Here is a 23,312-nt window from a genome sequence, read left to right on the forward strand (position 1 = left end):
TTCCCTTTCCTCCCAGCAGGTCCCTCAATGTCACGGCTTTACTTCCCTTTCCTCCCAGCAGGTCCCTCAGTGTCACTGCTTTGCTTCCCTTTCCTCCCAGCAAGTCCCTCAATATGGTGGCTTTTGCTCCCCTTTCCTCCCAGCAAGTCCCTCAATATGGTGGCTTTTGCTTCCCTTTCCTCCCAGCAGGTCCCTCAATGTGGTGGCTTTTGCTTCCCTTTCCTCCTAGCAGGTCCCCCAGTGTCGTGGCTTTTACTTCCCTCATTCCTGCTCCCAGTGGGAGATGTTACCACTAGGGTGCCTATTTGTTGGAAGTGCTTAAATATTCCCATGGTGTTTTGGGTTCAAGCAGACTGAATTATGAATTCACAGATGCCTGCATTTAGACGTCAAGCACATAAATACATGTTATTTATGTATTTATTTATTTACCTTGAGTCTCACTCTGTTGCCCAGGCTGGAGTGCAGTGGCGCGATCTTGGCTCACTGCAACCTCCATTTCCTGGGTTCAGGTGATTCGCCTGCCTCAGCCTCCCCAGCAGCTGGGAATACAGGAACCCACCACCATGCCTGGCTAATTTTTGTGTCTTTAGTAGAGACGGGGTTTCACCCTGTTTGTCAGGCTGATCTCGAACTCCTGACCTCAAGCGGTCCACCCACCTTGGCCTCCCAAAGTGCTGAGATTACAGGTGGGAGCCACTGTGCCCAGCCTCGGTACATATTGAACGGACACTTCGTTCACTCCTTATTTTTGCTGCCCCCTCACCCCACCATTCCTTAAGTCCTGTGACACCAGCTTCTGCCAAGGTGTTAGGTGGCCATCTGAAAATGTTAGTAAGAAGTTCCGTGCGAGCCACGTTGTGCTGGGTAGTGTGGTTTGGGGGAAGAACCAGTGGAATGGGCTTTAGAAGGCTTGGGTTCAAGTCCAGCCTGGCTGTGGCTCTCAGAGTCTCTGGTTTCTCATAGGTAACATGGGGCAAGAAGCAACTTCTCAGTGGGGGTGGTATGGTTGATGCAGTGGTATGCAGGGGACTAGATTATTTTAATCTGCAAAATGCTGTGTACATGGTGGCTTTTTTTATCAAGGCTGGGCCAGGCTGGGCCTGGGAAGTGCCCATCCCTGGAGTGGGGTCGGGCACCTCAAGGAGCATCTCATGTGTCAGTCTGCAAGGGCTGCCATGATGGGGTCCACAGACCGGGCGGCTCACACCACAGACATTTGCTCCCAGTTCTGGAGACTGGGAGCTGCCTCCAGGGTTGGTTTCTTCCGAGACCTTTCTCCTTGGCTTGTAGACAGCTATCTTCTCCCCTTGTCCCCGCATGGTCTTCCCTCCGTGTGTCTGTGTCCTATTTTCCTTGTGTTGTTAGGACATCTGTCATCTTGGATTAGGCCCCCTTTTACCTGACTTACCTCCCTAAAGACCCTGTCTCCAAACATGAAATCATGTCCTGAAGTGCCGGGGGTTGGGGATTCAACATAAGAATTTTGGAGGGACACGAGTCAGCCAATATACCATGGCTTGAGAATGGGAGAGGATGGGGAGGAGCAGAGACTGAGCAACTCTGCCCCAGCCATACCAGACTGGAGACACACGAGCCCTATACCTGCCGTCTCCACATGTCCAGGGCCTGCCGGAGAGCCCAGACGCTGTCCTGTGTGTGGAGTCCCCAGGTGGAAGACAATTCTTTTGTCTCTGGGCATCCACAATGGTTTATCTGCATCTACACTGCGTGTTTTGGGCTGTCTTTATTTATGCATGCACCACCCTCCCATGCTGGGCTTGAGGCTGTGGTGGGGGAGGGAGGGCGTGGCTCATCTCTGCCACCCCAGGCCTGGTTGCAGTATTTGTGTGTGTGAAAGAGGACATTGTGACACCATTGTGTAGACAGATTGAGTCCATTTCACAGGCACTCAAGAGCTGCTTTGATTCTGGCAGGCACTGAGCCAGGCTCTTGGGAGGTTGAGGCAACAGGCCTGGCTGTCATGGGCGCCCAGTCTGGTTGGGGAGATGGGCAATGCCAGCACAGCATGATCAGAGCTGTGAGAAAGGGAAGCTTGGGGAACTGTGGGTATGCAGAGGAAGCCCTTGACCTAGCCTAGGGGTGGGAAGTGGTGCCAGCTAAAGCATCCCAGAGGAGGTGATGCCCAAGCTGAATTTTAAAGAAGATGAACAGGTGGAAAAGAGGGGGATGGGGCATTTCAAGAAGACAGCATTAGTCAGGTTTGATGAGGCAAGGCTGCAGTAACAAAGAAACCCCAAAAGGTCTGTATATAAGTCCATTCTCACATTGCTATAAAGATACTACTTGAAACTGGGTCATTTATAAAGAAAAGAGGTTTAATGACTCACAGTTCCACATGGCTGGGGAGGCCTCAGGAAACTTACAATCATGGTGGGAGGGGAAGGGGCATGTCTTACATGGCGGCAGGTGACAGAGAGCGAGTATTTGAAGGAGGAACTGTCGAACACTCATAAAACCACCAGATCTTGTGAGAACTCATTCACTATCATGAGAATAGCATGGGGGAACTGCTCCTGTGATCCAGTCACCTTCCGCCAGGTCTCTCCCTCAACATGTGGAGATCAGGGGGATTACAATTCAAGATGAGATTTGGGTGGGGACACAAAGCCTAACCATATTAGTCCATTCTAGTTCACACGTGCTCTAGTGCAGGCCCAGTCCAGTGTGTGATTCAGGGATCCAGCCCCCTCTGTCGGGTCATCCCACCATCTCAGTGCATGGCTTCAAAGGTCCTTGCATCCAAGAAGAGAGAGAAGAGTGAGGTGAGCTTTGAAGAGCTTCAGCCCAGAAGTGACACAGGTCATGTCTAGTCATATGACCCCTACCTCCTGCAAGGGAATCTGGGAAATGTCAGAAACCGTGTGGAGGATTTGCCAAGGACACCATGGGGAACACACTTGCTGGGGTGCTAAGGCCTGGAGAACAGTGTTGATGGGAAGCACGGTCTCAGGGCTAAATTCGCTTTGCAAGAAACTTGGTAAAACAATGATTCTCCCTCCATGCCCCCCCTGCCCACTACCCACTCTCAGGCATTAACATCACGGCTAGAAACTAGACCCACAGAAGGAACAGAATTTCAGAGGGGAGATGAATGAATCTGCTTGTGTCAGGCTGGGAAGGATTAATTTCTTTGAGAACTCTTGTTCATTTGCTTTTTGAGGAATTGGGTTTAACATGGGCTCTGTCTCTCTATTGCTCTTCCTCCCTCCCTCTGAAAGTATAAATAACATGGAGTACTTGTTCTATGCTTTTTCATGCGGAAACAAAATGTTTATGGTTGTGCGTCTTCTAAGGCTTTCAAAGAGCTTGTGCTCAGAGTCACCGGCCCCATTATCAAGGGGGGTACCTTGGCACTGAGCAGAAGCGGAGGTCTGCCTATAAAATATTCAGGAGCTTAGCTAACTTTAAAATTCTGGCTGGCACAGGCATTGTCTTTGTGATTTTCATTCAGATTCGTCATTATGAGTTTTCTTGGTATTCTGTTGGGCCATATTATTTCATTATGAGCTCCTTGAGTATCATTTTTTATAATGACATTTTTATCTGATTGAATTTATTACAAAGATCTTTTTTTAATTAAAGAAATAAGGCTTGCTTTTTTGGTTGTAGTTTAGAGATTGTGTCAACACCAAGAGATGAACAGTGGCTGGGAATTAATTGCTGCTTGCATTTCCCTTAATTGACTATGAATGTGTAGAAGTTGGCTGGCTTCGTGCATGCGAGTCTTGAAATGCGGTGCTTTCTTGTAGCACAGCAACAAATAACACAAGTTGGGCCTTGTTTTTTGATCTACCCCAACAGTCTCTTTTATTGGTATATTTAGACCATTGACATTTAAAGTGATTATTGATAGAGTTGGATTAATATCTATCATATGTGTTACTGTTTTATATTTGTTACCCTTAATCTTTGTTTCTTTTTTGTCTTCTCCTTTTCTGCTTTCTGCCTTTTTTTTTCTTTTTCTTTTTCTTTTTTTTCTTTTTTTTTTTGAGGCAGAGTCTGGCTCTGTCACACAGGCTGGAGTGCAGTGGTGAGATCTCAGCTCATTGCAACCTCCACATCCCAGATTCAAGCGATCCTCCTGCCTCAGTCTCCTGAGTAGCTGTGACTACAGGCGTGTGCCACCACTCCTGGCTAATTTTTGTATTTTTAGTAGAGATGGGATTTCACCATGTTGGCCACGCTGGTCTTGAACTCCTGACCTCAAGTGATCTGCCCGCCTTGGCCTCCTGAAGTGCTAGGATTACAGGTGTGAGCCACCGTGCCCGGCTGCCTTCTGTGGTTTTAATAACATTTCCATGTTCTGTCCTGAACATATCAATTGTACCTTTTAACAAAGTTTTTTTTAGGAGTCATCCTAGAGTTTGCAATATACAGTCACAACTAATCCAAGTCCAGTTTTAAATAACAACACACTGCTTCCTGTGTAGTGGAAGCATCTCATCACACGTGAGTCCCGTTTTGTCTCTCCCATTCGTTGCTCTTATCCATAAACTGTACCCATGAATTACACTGTTGCTGTTATTATTTCAAACAAACTGTTCTAGTCAATCAATTAAGAATAAAAAACGATTTTATTTTATCTTCACATATTCCTTCTCTAAAGATCTTCCTTTCTCTATATGGGTCTGAGTTTCTGACCTCTGTCATTTTCCCTCAGCTCTGAAGAGCTGCTTTTCATCTTCCTTTTCCCAAGGCAGGTGTCCATGGCAAATTCTTTGAATTTGTGTTTGTCTGAGAAAGACTTTATTTCTCCTTCATTTCTGAAGGATAATTTCACAGGCTACAGAGTTCTACGTTGGTGAGATTTTTCCTCTTCTCAATACTTTAAATATTTCTCTCTCCTCTTTCTTGCTTGCATGGTTTCTGCAGGGAAGTTAGATGTATTAATACATTTTTTTTGAGACAGAATCTCACTCTGTCGCCAAGGCTGGAGTGCAGCGGCACCATCTGGACTCACTGTAGTCCCTGTTCCCCGGGTTCAAGCGATTCTCATGCCTCAGCCTCCTGAGTAGCTGGAATTACAGGCAAGCACCACCATTCCTTGCTAATTTTTGTAAATTTTGTAGAGATGGGGTTTTGCCATGTTGGCCTAGGCTGATCTTGAACTCCTGGCCTCAAGTGATCCACCTGCTTCAGCCTTCCAAAGCATTGGGATTACAGGCATGAGCCACCATGCCCGGCCCCAGTATCTTTTCTTTACTTCTCTGCAGTTTGCATATGATATGCTAAGTGTAGGGTTTTTTTTTGTTGTTGTTGTTGTTTGTGCAGTTATCCTTCTTGCTATTTTCTGAGCTTCCTTTATCTGTGGTTTGGTATCTGACATTAATTTTGTGAAATTCTCAGATACCATTGCTTCAAATATTTGTTAAATTTCTTCCTCTCTTCTCGTCCTGTTATTCTTTTTTTTTTTTTTTATGTGTTTATATCTTTTGTAGTTGTATAGTCTTGGGATATTCTTTTTTTTTTTTTGGAGACAAGGTCTTACTCTGTCATCCAGGCTGTAGTGCAGTGGTGCAATCACGGCTTACTGTAGCCTTAATCTCCTGAGCCCAGGTGATCCTCCCACTTCAGCTGAGGTCGGAAGTGTATATCCCCACACATGGCTAAGTTTTGTATTTTTTGTAGAGACAGGGTTTTGCCATGTTGCCCAGGCTGGTCTCGAACTCCTGGGCTCAAGCAATCTGCCTTCCTCAGCCTCCCAAAGTGCTGGGATGATAGGTGTGAACCACCACGCCTGGCTGTCCTGGGATATTCTGTTTTATTTATTTATTTTTAGTCCTTTTGTTGTTGCTTTCCAGTTAGGAAATATTCTATTGACGTATGTTGAAGCCCACTGACTCTTCCTTCAGCTGTGTTCAGTCTACTAATGAGCCCATGAAAGGCATTCTTCATTTCTGTTACAGTGCTTTTTATTTCTAGCTTTTCTTTTTCATCCTTTTTTTTTAGAAGTTTCGTCTCTGCTTACATTGCCCATCTGGTTTTGCATGTTGTCTGCTTTTTCCATTAGAATCCTTGGCATATTAATCATAGTTCTCTTAAAGTTCCAGTCTGATCATTCCAGCATCTCTGCCATGTCTGGTTCCAATGTTTGGGCTCCCTTTTTTGCCTTTTAGTATGCCTTGGAATGTTTTTTGTTGAGAGCCAGACATGATGCATTTGGTAAAAGGAACCTAAACTGGTTCCTGTGGAGGTTTTTGCTGTGGTGTGGTGTGATTCTGTGTGTCTGCCTGTCTGCCTCTCCAAATGTTAGGGCAGTAAGTTGCCCTATGACCTCAGTTGTCTGACGGATCCAAGAAAAGTTCTTGATTTGCATTTTGTTTAACTTGCCTTGTTTAGATGGGAGTCATGCTTCTAAGTTCCTTATGTGACAGACCAGAAACTAAAAGTTTGACTCAGTTCTCATTGCGTCCTCCCTCCCTCCCTCCTTCTTCCCCTGCCTCCCTTCCTCTTGTATAGAATCCCCCACTTCATTGGGTAGGACTTTGCCAAAGTGGCCTGGGGCAGGTCAGCGCACAGTATTGCCCTAACTGGAAGTTTCTCTGATCTTTTTGGGGTTGGCATGATGAGCTTGGACCTGGGCTCTGTGGGTCTCTGACCATGAGGCCAGAGGTGTTCCAGAGTCTTCCCAATTTAGAGAGGCGTCTCCTCCTGAGCTTGGCTTCTTTGGGACATACCAAGATGGACTCTTAGGACCAGGAGAAGGAGACTGTTGAGGGCAGGGTCGTCGCGGTGTTCAGCTGTTGCTGTGTCTCCTGCAGTCCTCCACAGCAGAGGCGAAGGTGCTGATTCTTTGACTGGTGGACAGTGACAGGTGATGGTGACAGTTGAGGCTGCCAAAAACAGGAAGGGTGTTTTGACCTCAGAATACTTTTCTAGGGACAGGAGTGGTGCTCCAAGGAGAAAGCTCATTGTAACCTCTGGTCATATTTACAGTGCAGAGGGATGGTTTCCTCCTGGTCTGTGTAGGGAAATATTGAGAACAGCAGCTGAGTGGGGGTCTGGACGAAGGAGCTTTCAGCAGGAACGGCCATCAGCGTCATGAGGGCAGGGCATGGTGGGTCCTGCTCGGTATCCTGGTCCCTGTACCAGCATGGCACCTGGCTTTCAGGAGACGTGGCACAAATTTGTGCTGAACAAATAATGGGGTGATGTGTTTCACCAGTCGACTTCAATCTGATCTCAAACCTTATAGATTATAGAGATCAAACACTCATGGCTTTGTTTATCCAGGAACAAGGCCAAGGACCCTTGATGGTCAGTACCTTACCATTTAGCCAAGGGCCATATTTAAATATCGAGGGTTCCTGGCTGGCATGGGGTGGGGCCATGCCCAGCATCTGACCACACATGTGCCAGCTCTTGTCCAGTTGTTCTTGACTCTGAGGAGGGGGGACTCTTTTATATCAAGGAATCAGGAAACATGTGTCCCTTGATGGCTGGATGGCGTGTGTCCTTCTGCCTGAACTCTGTAGATGTGAAGACATCCTACAGGGTGAGAGTGAAACTGGGAAATGTGACGTCTTCATCATCCAGCAGGCATCCAAAGACGGCTCCCAGGGGTACTGACACCTGCTCAGGGCAGCCACTTTGCCTGGTACTGGAGACTCAACTAAACCTGATGGTGTGGAAGGAGCTCCGAAGGTTGCAAGTGGACCTGATGCCCGGGTGAGATGGCCAGGGCCCGGGCAAGGCACCCCGGAGGTGCGGGGGTTCTGGGCAGTGGGCCTCCACAGGCAGGTTCCTGTTACTGCTGGTTTATCTCTCCGCAGGGGTGGGGTGTGGCTGATGTTTGCTATAGGTGGTGCCTTCTGGTGGCCCTGGGTGGGTGGCTAGGAGGAGGAGGGGCAGGGAGACCCTGAAGGCCTGTGAGGTCAGCCAGTTGCAGGTGGCAAGGCTGGGGGCACCAGAAGGACTCCAGAGAGGACTTGGCAGGTGGAGCATGGGACTCGGGCAGTGCACGTGGGGAGCGAGACCCGGAGGGAATGGACGGAGGAGGCACGTGGCTCCCGTGTTTGCTCACCCGGGCTGGGGCTTTGTCAGGCAGACAATGGATCCATTCAGTTTTTTTTCCACTTGAAGAAGCACATTGAAGACCAGCTGGGTCTCCTGTTGTGGGGACAAATTTCCCAGGCCACGGGCTTGGACCTTGTGCCAATAAAACTCCCCTTCCCTCCCTCCCTGCTCCTGGTCCCCTCTGAGCTCATTCACTGCTCGCAGCCCCCGGGCCCCAGCTACGGAAGCAGGTGGCCTCCTGTCCACCCGTTTGGAGAACACACCTGCAGGGACACTTCCCTTGCCCTGACTCCATGGACAGCCACCACCTGTGGGGCTCTGACAGTCCAGGAGCCTGAATGCAGTGAGAGATCCTCCTTTCACAGATGGGGAAACTGAGGCCCAGACAACTCAGAGCACTGACCCTAGACCCTGAGTGACCCACCTGGGAGGTGAATCCATGTCTGTCTGGCTCTAAAGCCCTTTTCGAACCGCATGACTGTGGCCAGTTACTGTCTCGGGCCCCAGTGTCTTCACCCGCAGGTGGAGGTGGTGGTAGTCCTGGCATCACAGCCTTTACAGGGCATTGTTGTGCGGGTCAAATGAGATTGTCCTGCGAAAGGCGCCTGGTAAATAGCAGGTGTGACCCAGAGACGGGGGCGGTGGGATGGGAACTTTCCCATCTCTAAAAGGCTCCTGTGTGCAGGAGGGAGGGTGGAAGCAGTCTGGGGGCTTCTGAGTGCCCGGAGGAGCTAAATAGAAGGGTGCCGGGTTTTGTTTGCTTCTTTTTGGTTCAAAATGAGAAGTGCTTTCCGAAGTGAGGGCTACCAAGGGTGAGCCTGAGGCGGGGCTCTTGTCAATGGAAGGACTTTCAGAGAGGCTGGAGGACCGCGTGTCGGAGAAAGGGGATCAAGGAGGGAATCCCACAGGAGTGAAGGGGGGACGTGACCTGTGGGGCCGTCCCAGGTGTGCACTGGCCTTGTCTTCCTTCGCACTGTTTCTCTTCACACGGTGCAGGGCCACAGTTCTGGGCCACCTCCCAGCCTGCCAAGTCCTGTCGCAGCTGTTGCCCTGTTTGGACTTCACCAACGTGCCAGTGAGGTCACCGTTGCTACTGTCCCCACCAAGCCACTGGCCGGGGAGCCTGAGGCTGACAACCAGTCCTCCCCTGCTGGGCCCAGCCTTTGCCGGCCACCCCTGGCCCCTTCTTGCTCCCTCAGGCACAGGCTTCCCCCAGTCTCTCCCATCTCCTCTGCTTCCCATCTTTCCTTCCAGAATGGCCGGCTTTCCAGCAAACCCCACGGTGTGTTTTCAGTGTGTGGGGTGTGCCGTGCCTTTGGCTCTGAGCCTCAGTTTTCTCATCTCTAAACTGGGGTAACAGCCTACACTCTGCCTGCGCCTGGGTTTGCTGTGGCTCAGATGGGTCAGGTGGGCAGGGTGGGCAGTGCATGGTAAGGTGGACTGGGCTCGCTGGCCAGGTGACGTGCCAGGCTCTGAAGCCCCCCAGCCCAGTTTTCCCTCAGAAGAAAGAGAATGACATCCCTTGGCTGGGGATTGCCAGGGAGCCTGCCCTGCTCAGAACCACCAACTCTGCGCTGCTGGGTGTGGTATAGGGGGTGTGTCTTCTGTATGTGCGTGTGGCATATGTAGTATGGGTTTCTGTATGATGTGTGTGATGTCTGTGTATGCTGTGGTGTGTGTGTTGTACGTGGTGTGTGTTTCTGTATGATGTGTATATTCGTGTGTGGTGTGTATCTGTGGTGTGTGTGTGTATGGCATATGTGGTATGGATTTCTGTATGATGTGTGTGATGTCTGTGTATGGTGTGGTGTGTGTGTTGTATGTGGTGTATATTTCTGTATGACGTGTATATTTCTGTGTGGTGTGTATCTGTGGTGTGTGTGTGTGTGTGTGTGGCATATGTGGTATGGGTTTCTGTATGATGCATGTGTAATGTCTGTGTGTGATGCAGTGTGTTGCATGGAGTATGTTTCTATATGGTGTGTGGGTGTGTTTCTGTATGGTATGTGTGTGTTTCTACATGGTGTGTGTGTTTCTGTATGGTGTGTGGGTGTGTTTCTGTATGGTATGTGTGTGTTTCTACATGGTGTGTGTGTTTCTGTATGGTGTGTGGGTGTGTTTCTGTATGGTATGTGTGTGTTTCTACATGGTGTGTGTGTTTCTGTATGGTGTGTGGGTGTGTTTCTGTATGGTATGTGTGTGTTTCTACATGGTGTGTGTGTTTCTGTATGGTGTGTGGGTGTGTTTCTATATGGTATGTGTGTGTTTCTACATGGTGTGTGTGTTTCTGTATGGTGTGTGTGTGTTTCTGCATGGTGTGTGTGTGTGTTTCTGTATAGTGTGTGTGTGGGGTGTGTGTGTGTTTCTGTATGGTATGTGTGTGTTTCTACATGGTGTGTGTGTTTCTGTATGGTGTGTGTGTGTGTTTCTGTATGGTGTGTGTGTGTTTCTACATAGTGTGTGTGTTTCTGTATGGTACATGCATGTTTGTGTGTGTAACATGCACAGAATCACCCCCTCCCGGGCACATGAGGGACTCTTAGGTGTTTGTTGGGTGCAGAATGAACAACCTGACCCAAAACAGGAAGTCCGGACAGTGTGGGTCACTGTGGCCATAGATGGAGCTGGGAGAGTGGCATTGAGTGGCCTCCGTCCCAGCTTACTGGGACCGTGTGGCCCTGCCTGTGGGGAGGGGCTTGAGGGTCTTGGCCCCTGGGATGGGAGGGTCCTAGGCGAGGGGTCAGCCAGTCCGGGTGGGGTGCTCCGGCTGCTGGAGTGCTGATGACATAATTGCCCAGGGAAGTGGGAGCTGAGGGCACCTCAGCGAGCTGGGGCTGGGGACTGTGGTGCCTATGTGGGGTGGTGCCCGCCCTATGGCCTTTGACCATAGCCTGGCTGACCACTGGTGGGGAAGAGGCAGGTTCTCCTCTCCTACTCCGTCTGTGACCCAGGCCAGCCCCGACCTGTTAGGCCTCAGTTTTCCCATCTGTAAAATGGGTCTGTCTCCTGTGGCAATCTCAACCCAGCTGGCCTCATAGTCCTGGAGATAGATGGTCACGTGGTGGTGGCCTAGAGTCAGGCTTGGGCCTCAGGGATGCCCGACCTTGCTTGCAGGGCAGAAGAGGTTTGCCGGAAAGAAGTGTGGCCCAAGTCAAATACTGGGGACAGTTAGGAGGTGATCCCAGGTGGCCTGTGAGCTAGGGAGGGGCACATGCAGAGGCCTTCAGGGGACAGCAGGCATGACCCAGGCTGGAGCAAGGAGCAGGGTGCAGTGCAGAGGCCTGGCTGCTGTAGCCATGGACACTTTTTCCCCTACAGGGCATCAGCAGGGAACGGTGGGGAGGGTCACTCCCCATGGCCCTGGAGCTTGGATGGATTGGCATGTAGGCCTAGACCAGGGGAGGCCACTGTGTCACACGAATGCAGACAGGCAAGGGTGAGGGCTGGCTGGGGCAGTGGCAGTAGGGGATGCCTCTGAAAACTGGTGATAGGGGGACAGCTCTTGGCTGGATGTTGAGGGTTGGGGAAGGCTGAGGCCCATTTTCAGATTAAGCTGCCACACTTAAGCGTGGAACTGGGTCCAGGTCACTAAGTGCTCCTGAATGTGCTGGTACAGGTGGCTGCTCTGTCGTCATTTCTATGTTGATGAGACCCGCCAGCTGTGACCTCCTGGCATCAGTGATGGGACACAGGGCTTGGGAGCCCTGGCCACACGTGGCCCTCTCTGGGATTAGCAATCGTCGCCAACGCTCGTCCCATGTGGTGCCATCTGCACAGCCCACCTCCATTATGTATGGAAAGTCCTGCGTGGAGAGAACACAGCCGGGCCAGGGCCATGAAGGGGATAGTGGCAGAGCTGAGGCAAGTGAGTAAGCCTCCTGCTCCTCGTTCCGGGTTCTCTCTATGGCACTTCACCTCCAAGCCCAGAGTATGTGTTAGGAAACCTGACTTGGTTGACATTATTGACTACGCCTTATGGAAGGTTCACTTAAAACGCCCTCTAACTATTTTGCATCAGTATAAAAAGATTCGGCAAGCACCTTGTTAATTTCCTGTAATTGGAAAATGAGATCTCCTAAGAAAGTATCTCCTAGACTTCCCAGGCCTTTTCTTTCTTGTGTGTTTTAGAGACAGGGTCTCACTGCTCTGTCACCCAGGCTGGAGTGCAGTGGCGCCACCATAGCTCACTGCAGTTTTGAACTCCTGGGCCAAGGTGCTCCTCCCACCTCAGTCTCCTGGGTAGCTAGGACTACAGGCTCGCACCACCACATCCAGCTAACTTTTACATTTTTTTTATACAGACAGGGTCTTCCTCCATTGCCCAAACTGGTCTTGAACTCCTGGGCTCAACCATCCTCCTGCCTTGGGCTCTCAGAGTGCTGGGATTACAGGCGGGAGCCACCATGCCTAGCTTGAGGCTTCTTTTTAAGTATTAAAAGACTTTTTATTTGAATATCCTCTCTCTCTTTTGGGGTGGTGGCATGGAGGAAAATCTTTGATTTCTAGAAAATCTTTGCTGTCTTTCATTTTCCTGCCTGTGTCTTCGCCTTTTGCACAATGTGGTCTGTCAGTTCCCTGTGTCTCTCAGGCCCTGGGCTGGAAGAACAGACAGCTCAGCTGCTAGGATTTTGTGAAAATCCTGAGAACCAAGCTGTGTGCCTGGGATGGGGGCACACCTACCGTATGGTGTGCCATGGCTCTGGGTGAGGGGTTTGGGCTCCCCGGAAGCCATGCCTCCTCTGCCAGTGGCAACAGCTCTGTTCCATGGGACTGTACAGCCTCAAGATAGGTGTGCATTTTTGGGGTGATGTTGAAAACTAGTAGCATTGGCAGAAAATAGAAAAACTAACAAGAGCCTTTTGCATTTCCTAAATTATTAGAATGTTAACAAGTGACATCTTTCATTTAAAAGGTTTTGTAGTTTGCAATTAAATCATTATCATTGTTAACTGTTACCGAGTCCTTGTTACGGTCTGGTCCCTGTTCTGAAAAACCTTAAAAGTATGAAATCATTTCATGCCCAAAACAACCTTAGGAGGAAGGAATTATTACTAGCCTCATTTTCTGATCAAGAAACTGAGGCACAGAGAGGTGAAGTCTCCTGTCTGAGGTCACACAGCTGGTAAGTAGTAGAGCTAAGAATCCACCCAGTCACTCTGGCTCTTGAGCCCGTGCTCTCACCCTCCACGTCCCCCTCCCTGACCTCCACATCACATGGGCTGGGCGCTGTCCTCCCAGCTTTGCAGCTGACGAAACGGCAGTTCAGGGATATGAACTGACGTCTCCCGCATCGTAGAGCCGGCACTTGCTTGTGTGGGACTTGAATTCAGGTCAGCAGCTGCTCCCTCTAACCTCTATTTATATCACATTATGTTATTTTTCTTCATAAGGCCTCTGCCATGCCTTGAATCTCAGCACAGTCTTTTAAAGACAAGAATCTTTTGTGATTTCATGCTAAATATGCAATGCAGAGTCTTTGTAGGTCCTTTAGAAAATGTATCCAGGCAAAAATCAAATCCAAACAGAAGGAAAAACCCAACTACCCTTACCTCTTTCAAAGATGATGTCCACTCTCAATAGATTGTAAATATTTGTCTGTGCTATTTTATTATTATGATTATTATTTGAGATGGGGTCTCACTCTGTCACCCAGGCTGGAGTGCAGTGGTTAGATCTCAGCTCACTGCAACCTCTGCCTCCTAGGTACTAGCAATTCTCCTGCCTCAGCCTTCCGAATAGTTGGGATTACAGGCTAATTTTTGTACTTTCAGTAGAGATGGGGTTTCACTATCTTGACTGAGCTGGTCTTGAACTTCTGACATCAAGAAATCTGCCTGCCTCGGCCTCCCAAAGTGCTAAGGTTACAGGCATGAGCCACTGCATCCGGCCCTGTCTATGCTATTTTAAATGCCTACGCTTAAACATAAGCCTGCCTACAAATGCACATATATACAGTGTCTATTATATGCAGTATATATGTGCATTATATATATGTATACACTGTAGTATGCTGTATGTACGATTGTATAAGTTGCTTTTTCCATTTAATAGGTGGCAAACATCAGAGTTGGCAGGGCGATGGCCACAGATCAAATCTGGTCCACAGATGGATTTTGTTTGGGCTGAATGATATTTATACAAATCTATGTGAATTCATTTCTAACATATACAAATTGGGAAATTTCACATAAAAATCAATGTCAGCTTTCTCTGGAAAATTCAGATCTGGCTCCTCTTTTTAATGCTCTTGGGCATCGCTGGAGCTGCGTTGCGATTACTGGAGTAGATGGCGTGTGCCGAGGGCTCACTCCGGTGACTTCCCGCACGGGGAGCTGTGTGCTCCCTGCTAGGTCCGGGGGCAGGCCGCCTGTCTGTGATGGCGTACCCTCCTCCACTGCATACCCATCCCTGGGTTTACTGGTGCAGTTTTGTAGTACAAGGAATTCCCTATGGCGGTGCATTCAGGTTGCTTCCAACTTTTGCTCTCCTGATGCCTGGCACAGTTCTTCGGAAGGTGAGAGGGAAGTTGAAGGCAAGAGAGTATTAACCTCCAAATAGTCAGGTTGTTCCGGGCCTGAACACGGAGGACCATTTTATGCCCTTGCTCCTTATGCAGCCCACTATTGATAGAGTCATAGGAAAAATCCTGGGTCAAGCTATGGACATTGTTGGCAAATCCGGCAGTGCACGCCAATGAGAATGATGATGATGATAATGATGATGATGATGATGATGATGATGATGATGATGACGATGACGATGAAGCAGCTGCCTTTTTTTTTTTTTTTTTTTTTTTTTTGAGACAAGCTCTCTCTCTGTTACCCAGGCTAGAGTGCAGTAGTGTGATCTTGGCTCACCGCAACTGCCGCCTCCCGGATTCAAGCGATTCTCCTGCCTCAGCCGCCTGAGTAGCTGGGATTACAAGTGTGCACCACCATGCCTGGCTAATTTTTGTATTTTTAGAAGACATGGGGTTTCGCCATGTTGGCCAGGCTGGTCTTGAACTCCTGATCTCAGGTGATGCACCTGCCTTGGCCTCCCAAAGTGCTGGGATTACAGGCGTGAGCCACTGCAGCTGGCCTGCTGCCATTTTTTGAGCATTGCTTTGTGCCGGTAAGTGTGCCAAGAAATGCCCAAACCTGAAGGCACTTAGCCTCCAGCAGCGCTGTGGAGTGGGGACTCCGACAGCCTCTGAGTCCCCACTTGGCCCATAAAGGATTCATGGAAGGAGCTGAAGCTGGCCTGGGCTGCGAGCTTCACTCTGGTATTTCAGTACTGCTCAAAAGAGAACCTAGTACCATCTCTTTCTTTATTTTGTTGATTGCATAAACAGCATGCCCCCATCACAGGACTGAAAGCGAAATCGCGGGATGTGAACTGATGAGAAGCACACTTGCCATCTCTCCAGGTGCTGCCCGGCAGGGCTCACACGCCACTGTTGTCCGTGGGTCTCCCTCCCTGTCAATTCCTTGGCTGTTTCTGAGTTATCTAGTGTGCTTTTGCTCATTTGGCCATCAACAACTTTTGGATCCTGAGGTTATTTCCAGTTTTCCATTGCCATCAACAATAGACACATGAAAAAATGCTCATCATCACTGGCCATCAGAGAAATGCAAATCAAAACCACAATGAGATACCATCTCACACCAGTTAGAATGGCGATCATTAAAAAGTCAGGAAACAACAGGTGCTGGAGAGGATGTGGAGAAATAGGAACACTTTTACACTGTTGGTGGGATTGTAAACTAGTTCAACCATTATGGAAAACAGTATGGCGATTCCTCAAAGATCTAGAACTAGATGTACCATATGACCCAGCCATCCCATTACTGGGTATATACCCAAAGGATTATAAATCATGCTGCTATAAAGACACATGCACACGTATGTTTATCGCGGCACTATTCACAATAGCAAAGACTTGGAATCAACCCAAATGTCCATCAGTGACAGACTGGATTAAGAAAATGTGGCACATATACACCATGGAATACTATGCAGCCATAAAAAAGGATGAGTTTGTGTCCTTTGTAGGGACATGGATGCAGCTGGAAACCATCATTCTTAGCAAACTATCACAAGAACAGAAAACCAAACACCGCATGTTCTCACTCATAGGTGGGAACTGAACAATGAGATCACTTGGACTCGGGAAGGGGAACATCAGACACCGGGGCCTATCACGGGGAGGGGGGAGGGGGGAAGGATTGCATTGGGAGTTATACCCGATGTAAATGACAAGTTGATGGGTGCTGACGAGTTGATGGTTGCAGCACAGCAACATGGCACAAGTATACATATGTAACAAACCTGCACGTTATGCACATGTACCCTAGAACTTAAAGTATAATAATAATAATAAATAAATAAATAATAAAAAATAAAAAGAATTAAAAAAAAACAATTCAAATTATGCTACTCGCAACATCTTTAGGCAGATTGCTCTTTCCTTTCAGGAATTACCTCCTTAGAATAAATTTCCAGGAAGCATATTACTGTGCCTGGGGTGGGAATATGGCTGTAGCTTTTTAAGTCAGCACAATCAATTTGGATTTAGATATTTAAACCAAAGTCACATACTTACTCAGAGAGAGATTTTTTTCATAAGGGCTCATTAAGTAATGAATGTTTGTTTAAAAAAAAAAAAAAAAGTTGTGGCTAGATTCTTTAGGATAAACTGTTTTCTGTCCACGGAAAGGATTCGACTCTGCCAACCTACCTCATTCATATTTTCTCCAGGGAGACCCCTGGGATCTCCATGTAATTTTTGGTGAAGTGTGCAGGAAGTGTTACAAAGAAGACCTATTGGTGATGGGCTGGAATTTCTGCTTATCAGATATTTGGATTTGAGGTGTCTTGAAGGAGCTCATTTTCTTTTTGTGCCTGTGTTTTGTGAATCCTGTTATAAAAATATCAGGCCATGTGGGGCTGGAGGCAGGAAACCTGAGTTGGAAATACCATGGCAGCCACCAGGTCATCCAACAATCTTGGGCAACTCTCTTCTGCTTTCTGAGCCTTACTTTTTTCATCCACACCTTGGGAGCAAAGGTCCCTTCTAATCTCACCTTGTAGGTTGTGAATTGTGACTGTAGAGGGATGTGAGCGGCCCTGTTCAGCAGGGAGACATTGTGGTTTCTTGGTGATATTACACACAGTGAGGAGAGGGGCGAGGCAAGGCTCATTCAGACTTGTGTTCTGAGGAGCTGGTTACCTTCAGGCATTAAACAAAGTGCTGAGCATGTCCCAGGACTGGTTTGTTGTTGGTGTTGTTTGTTTGTTTTTGAGACGGAGTTTCGCTCTTGTTGCCCAGGCTGGAGTGCAATGATGTGATCTCAGCTCACTGCAACCTCCACCTCCTGTGCTCAAGCGATTCTCCTGGCTCAGCCTCCCAAGTAGCTGGGATTACAGGCATGCGCCACCACACTTGTCTAATTTGTATATTTAGTAGAGAGGCGGTTTCTCCATGTTGGGTCAGGCTAGTCTCAGACTCCCGACCTCAGGTGATCCACCCACCTCCGCCTCCCAAAGTGCTGGGATTACAGGCGTGAGCCACTGCGTCCGGCCCCAGGAGCGGTTCTTTCCTGCTTGCCTGGTATATTAATTTCCTGTGGCCTCCATAAAGAATGACCACAAACTGGGTGGTAAACAGAAATTTACTCTCACAGTTCTAGAGGTCAGAAGTCCCAAGTCACGGTGCTGGCAGGGTCACATTCCCTTAAAAAAAGCTGTCAGTCCTTCCCTCCTCCAGCTTTGGGTGGCTGTCAGCTGTCCTGGCTTCCCTGGTGTGGCCGCAGCGCTCTGGTCTCTTCCCTGGCTTCGCGTGGTCTTCTCTTCTGTGTGTCTTCTCCGCGCATCTCCTATAAAGACTCCTGTCAATGGATTTAGACTTCATCCTACTCCAGGAGGATTTCGTCTTGAGATCTTTCACTTCGTTACATCTTCAAAGGCACTTTTTCCTAACAAGGGCACATCTGCAGGTTCTGGGGACCAGGATGTGGTATCTTTTTGGGGGCCACGATTCAGCCCACCTCAGCCCTCATCAGCCAGAAGCTGGCCCATGCTGGCCAACCAGAGCTCTGCCCTTGCCTCCTGTGGCCTCAGTCCAGGGTCCCAGCCCTTCTGCTTGCCTCTACAATGTTGTCACCACGAAGCTGTGCTTTAATGAAGGGAGGAAATTTTGCAGCAGGCCTGAGAAGGCCAGACAAGGCCCTGCACCCAGTGCATGGGCAGATGTTGTTGGTGGGCATTGTGGAAGGCTGTGGGGTTAGAGCAAGAGCCTGGCATATAGGTCAAGGTTGGCGAATATCCACCTCCTGCGAACCAGTCCCGTTGGTTCCAGAACTGAAATATCTCTGCAGCCCACCCATCTCTGACACCACATGCCCCTTGTCCCAGCCTCCATGTCATTCGTCTGTGTCTCAGCAGCCCGGGTGATCTTTAAACAGCAGGATGATAGTCGCAAGAGCCTCTGCAGTGCTTCCTGTGTGACAGGCAGGGACCCATTTTACCCTTGCCACCACCACTGGGGTACAGCTATTACCATCTGCACTTCAGCGAAATGGAAATTTGAGTCACACCCTGCTAATGGCTTCCCAGCATGCTCAGGGTAGGGCTTGAACTCTGTCCAGGGCCAGCTTCACGGGCACACGACCTGTGCTGTCCTGCAGGGCCTGCACTCAGAGGGCCTGGCTCTTGGCTTAATGCTCTGCTGTTGCCATCATGCAAGTCTTAATAATTTTGAACAAGGAGCCTCACATTTTCATTTTGCACTGGGCTGCAAATACATAGCTGGTCTTGACTCTGTGCTTGGTGTAGAGCCCCCATGTGGTCTGGCAGTTTGCCCTCCCCACTGCCTGCCCGTGACAGGTGATATTTGATAGCTGTGTATCACAGTGCCCTGTAGACTTTTTCTTTCCAGCACCTATCACAAGCCATCATTATTTTATGTATTCATTTCCATAGTGGTCTCCCTGACTAGACAGTTCTGTGATGGCCGGGACCTTGTCTTGTCCTCCTGCATGCCTGGTATTTTAATTTCCTGTGGGCAATTAAAGGGCACCCACGCTGTCGAGGCACAAATGGCATGGAGGCTGGGACAAGGGGGCACGTGATGTCAGAGTTGGGTGGGCTGCAGAGATATTTCAGTTCTGGAGCCAACAGGACTGGTTCACAGGAGGTGGATATTTACCAACCTTGGCCTATATGCCAGGCAAGGCCCAGGATCAGCAGCGGGGCTCCCCGTGCCTTCAGGAAGGAGCATGCTCTGAGGACTCCGTCTCCTGTGTGTCCTGAGCAGTCACCCTCCAGCCTGTGGCGCTGAGCCACTGCTGTGCTCCTTCCTCCACAGTGGGTTGTGCCATCTTCTGCTTGGTGGGCAGTGGGCTCAGAATGAGAAGTCCTGGGTGCAGCAGACACCAAGCTCAGCTCAGGCAGGAGAGTTCCCTGCTGTTGCTCCTGCCGACGAGACTTTTGTGCAGCCCGCAGCTGGAGGAGCTGATTATAGAGATGCTGCGTGGCGCTGTGAGCGTCAGGACCATCAACAGTGTGTCCATGGCACAGAGGCCGGCTGCTGGGGCCCACCCTGAGCTCTGAGGTTGACTTGGCCCAGAACTTTGGACATCCTCCCCTCCTGCACTCCATTCATCTCCACACTCACTGTGGCCCAGCCTGGCAGTGTTTGGAACGGGGTGTTGAGAGTACCAGGCTTGGCATCAGCCCATGGAGATTTATTCATCCTGGAATTGGATCGAGCTTGGACTTTGGGCTGGGCACGGTGTGGGGCGCACAAAGGTGGGAGCTAAGGTTCTGACCCAGAGGAGCTGACAGTTGGCGCATGCTCAGGGTAGGGCTTCAACAACTTTTGGGTCCTGGACAGGGCAGCCCTCTCCCCCACCAGCGGCCCAAAGAGTTGGCAGACCTGCAGCTGCCCCATCCTGCCTGCGAGGCTGGCGGGCCGCTCCTGTGGATGTAGTCCATTTTGTTTCTCTTCTTCTTTCTTCAGGGGTCCTTCCTGGCTAATTGCAGATATTTTTCTTGCCTTTCTTAAAAAACAAAACAAAACAAAAAAAACTGCACTGTTTCTTCTTAAAAGCAGTCATTGAAGTAGAAAATTGCACTTACCTAGAAGAGTCTAAAGAAGAGAATAGATATCACCTGTAACTGCATCCCCGAGATGGTCCCTGTCAGTATCCTGGGCGTGTGGCTGCCATGTCCTTCCCACCATGTCCCCAGGGTGCAGGGCTGGCACCTCGCAGTTGCTCAACACGTATTTGTGACTGAGTGAAAATAATGAGCAAATATATATATATATATATATATATATATATATATATATACGTATATATATAGCAGAAAATCGAGACTATAAATTGTATTTTTTTTATTTTTATGTATTTATTTATTTATTTTGAGATGGAGTCTCCCAGGCTGCGGTGCAATGGCACGATCTCGGCTCACTGCAACTTCCGCCTCCCAGGTTCAAGCAATTCTCCTGTCTCAGCCTCCCGAGTAACTGGAATTACAGGTGTGCACCATCACGCCCTGCTAATTTTTTGTATTTTTAGTAGAGAGGCGGTTTCATCATGTTGGCCAGGCTGGTCTCAAACTCCTGACCTCAGGTGGTCTACCCACCTCAGCCTCCCAAAGTGCTGGGATTACAGGCGTGAGCCACTGCACCTGGCCTATTTTTTTATTTCACCTTTTTCACTCTGTGGCGCTGACCTTTTCCCCATGTGGAGTTTTCTGTCGGGGCTTAGACGTCATTGACGTCATCTATCCCTTCTGGCTGAGCACTGTGTTGTTGTGATGGACATCCAAGTGTTTCTATCAGAGACTTATCTCTGGTGTTTCCTTAAAGCACATTCCTAGAAGTGGCCACACAAAGGAATAAAAAGGAGCAAGCTTCCTTTTTTGGTGTTGCATTTTGTGTGTCTTCCTGCCCATCAGGGTATGGGGAGGTGCACTTCAGACCCGAAGGCTGATTTCTGAGAACTGCTGTGGTTATAAAAGCGGCAGGTCAGCGGAGGCGAGGAATGAATTATGTATCAAGCTCTAAGTCAGATCAAGGCAAATGGAGTTCATACTTCTCTGAAGACAGAATGTACCTTTCTGGAATCGATCAGCGGAGATGTTGATTAGCCCAGAATAATCCTTCATGGTGTTTTAAGAAACACTACTCTCTCTTGTTCAGGAGAAAGGCACCTGGCCTCCATCACTGCCTCCCAGATTTTGTAGATTGGAGGGATGTCCCAGGGCCTCAGCGCTAGCAGGTCCCGCCTGACTTCAGTTCAAGGCCACTGAGCATCTGCAACTCGCCGGATGCACTGGTGTTGCGGGGACCCCACCCCAGACCATTCCTGGGCACCCCTGTCCTATACTTCCTGCATCTCCCACCCACAGGCTGAGGTCACATGGACTCCAGGAGGCCGAATCCAATGGCCAGCTTCGGGTTCTCACCTTGACCTCTTCGGGGCTGCCCGCTGTTGGCACCTTCCTTCTTCTAGACACGCGATCTTCTGCAGCCTCCCTTGTGCCTTCTCTCCTTCCGTCCTGTTCATGGCCTGCCTTGCCACTTTTGTCTCATCTGCCCAACCTCCCAAGTTAGCATTCCTCCACACCGGAGTGTTCCCTCCTCGCTCTGCATTCATTCCCTACGTGATCTAATCCCAACACCCCACTCACTGGCTGTGTGGACTTAGGTAGCTGACTTCACCTCTCTGTGCTTTCATTTCCTCATCTCTAAAATGGGTCTAGTAAAATCCTCTCTCACCAGGTGTTCCAAGCATGATAGGACAGGATTCCCAGCTCCTGCCACAGGCCCTGGTACATGATGGGCACCTCATGACTCTCCTGTTGTCACTCACTCATTCATTCACGCACTTGGCGGATCCTGATGGAATGCATCTTACGTGCTGCCCTCTGTTCTAGGCATGGAGGACACAGCGGGAGCAGAGCAGGCCCAGGCCTTGCTTACTGGGAATCCATCCTCATGTAGGGGATGTAGATGAGAACTAAGTCAATTACAGTTTGTCAGATGGAAAATGAGACGGAGATGTAGGGAAGGGAAGGGAGAGCAGAGGCGGGCTTTCCGAGGCAGCTCGGGGCGGTGGTTAGGCTCAGTCCTGGCTCACCCGCTTCCAGCTGTGGACCTTGATCGGGTTCATACTGTTTCCTCTCTCAGTAGCTGAGTGACATCACCAGCAGTCAGCCTCTGTGTGTCTCTGTTTCCTCATCTGTAACACTGGGTGACATCACCTATCTAGTAGGGAAGGAAACCACTAACCTCTGAAATCAAAAAGCCTATTTCTCTAAGTGTGGTCCTCAGACCCGGCTCCAGAATTGCTGGGATTGTGGATAGAAATGCAGATTCCCTGGCCTACCATGCTCTGGGTGAGGCCCAGGGCCCTGCTTTTTGGAAGAAGTATCTTAGGAGTCTCAGGCTCACTGATGTTGGCAGACTGTGGTCTACAGGGTGCTGAGATGGGCTGGTCTCATCCTGATGGGAGCAGGATGGACTGAAGCTACTCAAAGTGTGGTCACCTGGGAGCCTCACCTGGAAGCTTGTTAGAAATGCAAATCAGATTCTCTATGGGTGGGCCCAGGACTCCATGCCTTAACAACCTCCAAGTGATTCTGCTGCAGCCCCCATCTGGGAGGCTCTAGGTCAGCTCTGGGAGTGGCAGGTCATCCTCCAGATGAGGCAGTTGCCTGGCCCAGGGTGCCCTAGGCAGGAACACCAGCTCCCCACCCTTCTCTCTCTGCTAACTTAGTTTCCCTCCTTCCCTCAGGATCCCAAGTGATGGTGGTTTCCTCGGAGGGCAAGCTGAGCCCTGCGCGACTGGTTAGCACGGTGGAGCTGGTAGCCACGCCTGCTGGCTGGCGTGCGTGAACGGGTGTGAACCGCAGGATCTCAGCACCTTGACCCAAGAGGAAGCATGTCGAAGAAAGGCCGGAGCAAGGGCGAGAAGCCCGAGATGGAGACGGACGCGGTGCAGATGGCCAACGAGGAGCTGCGGGCCAAGCTGACCAGCATTCAGATCGAGTTCCAGCAGGAAAAGAGCAAGGTGGGGGCTGGCGCCAGCTCAGCAGCAGCTGGGCTGCAAATGTCCCTTTGGGCAGTGTTGCCCCTGGGACATGTATGGAGAGCCTGTTCCAGGTGGGGGGCTGAGGGTAGGCGCTTCACCTCTCTAGCCTGCGGCCTGTCCCTTTGCAGTACAGAGACCGGTGGGCAGGAGTCCGGGCCCCACCAGTGCTTGCTGTGACCTTGGACAAGC

At 49.7% G+C, this 23,312-nt stretch overlaps 1 protein-coding gene across 2 annotated transcripts in view; it reads left to right on the plus strand.

The window, feature by feature from the left end:
• JAKMIP1 (janus kinase and microtubule interacting protein 1) overlaps positions 1 to 23,312 on the plus strand; it is a 181,640-nt gene that overhangs the window by 64,528 nt on the left and 93,800 nt on the right. For both annotated transcript variants that reach the window (XM_005554446.5, XM_065544756.1), the window contains exon 2: positions 22,827 to 23,102. In XM_005554446.5, coding sequence (XP_005554503.1) covers positions 22,974 to 23,102 — 129 coding nt within the window. In that variant the 5' untranslated portion in view covers positions 22,827 to 22,973. The remainder of the gene's footprint in view (positions 1 to 22,826; positions 23,103 to 23,312) is intronic.

This window comes from Macaca fascicularis, chromosome 5 (genome assembly GCF_037993035.2).
Source record: "Macaca fascicularis isolate 582-1 chromosome 5, T2T-MFA8v1.1".
Taxonomy (NCBI): Eukaryota; Metazoa; Chordata; class Mammalia; order Primates; family Cercopithecidae; genus Macaca; species Macaca fascicularis.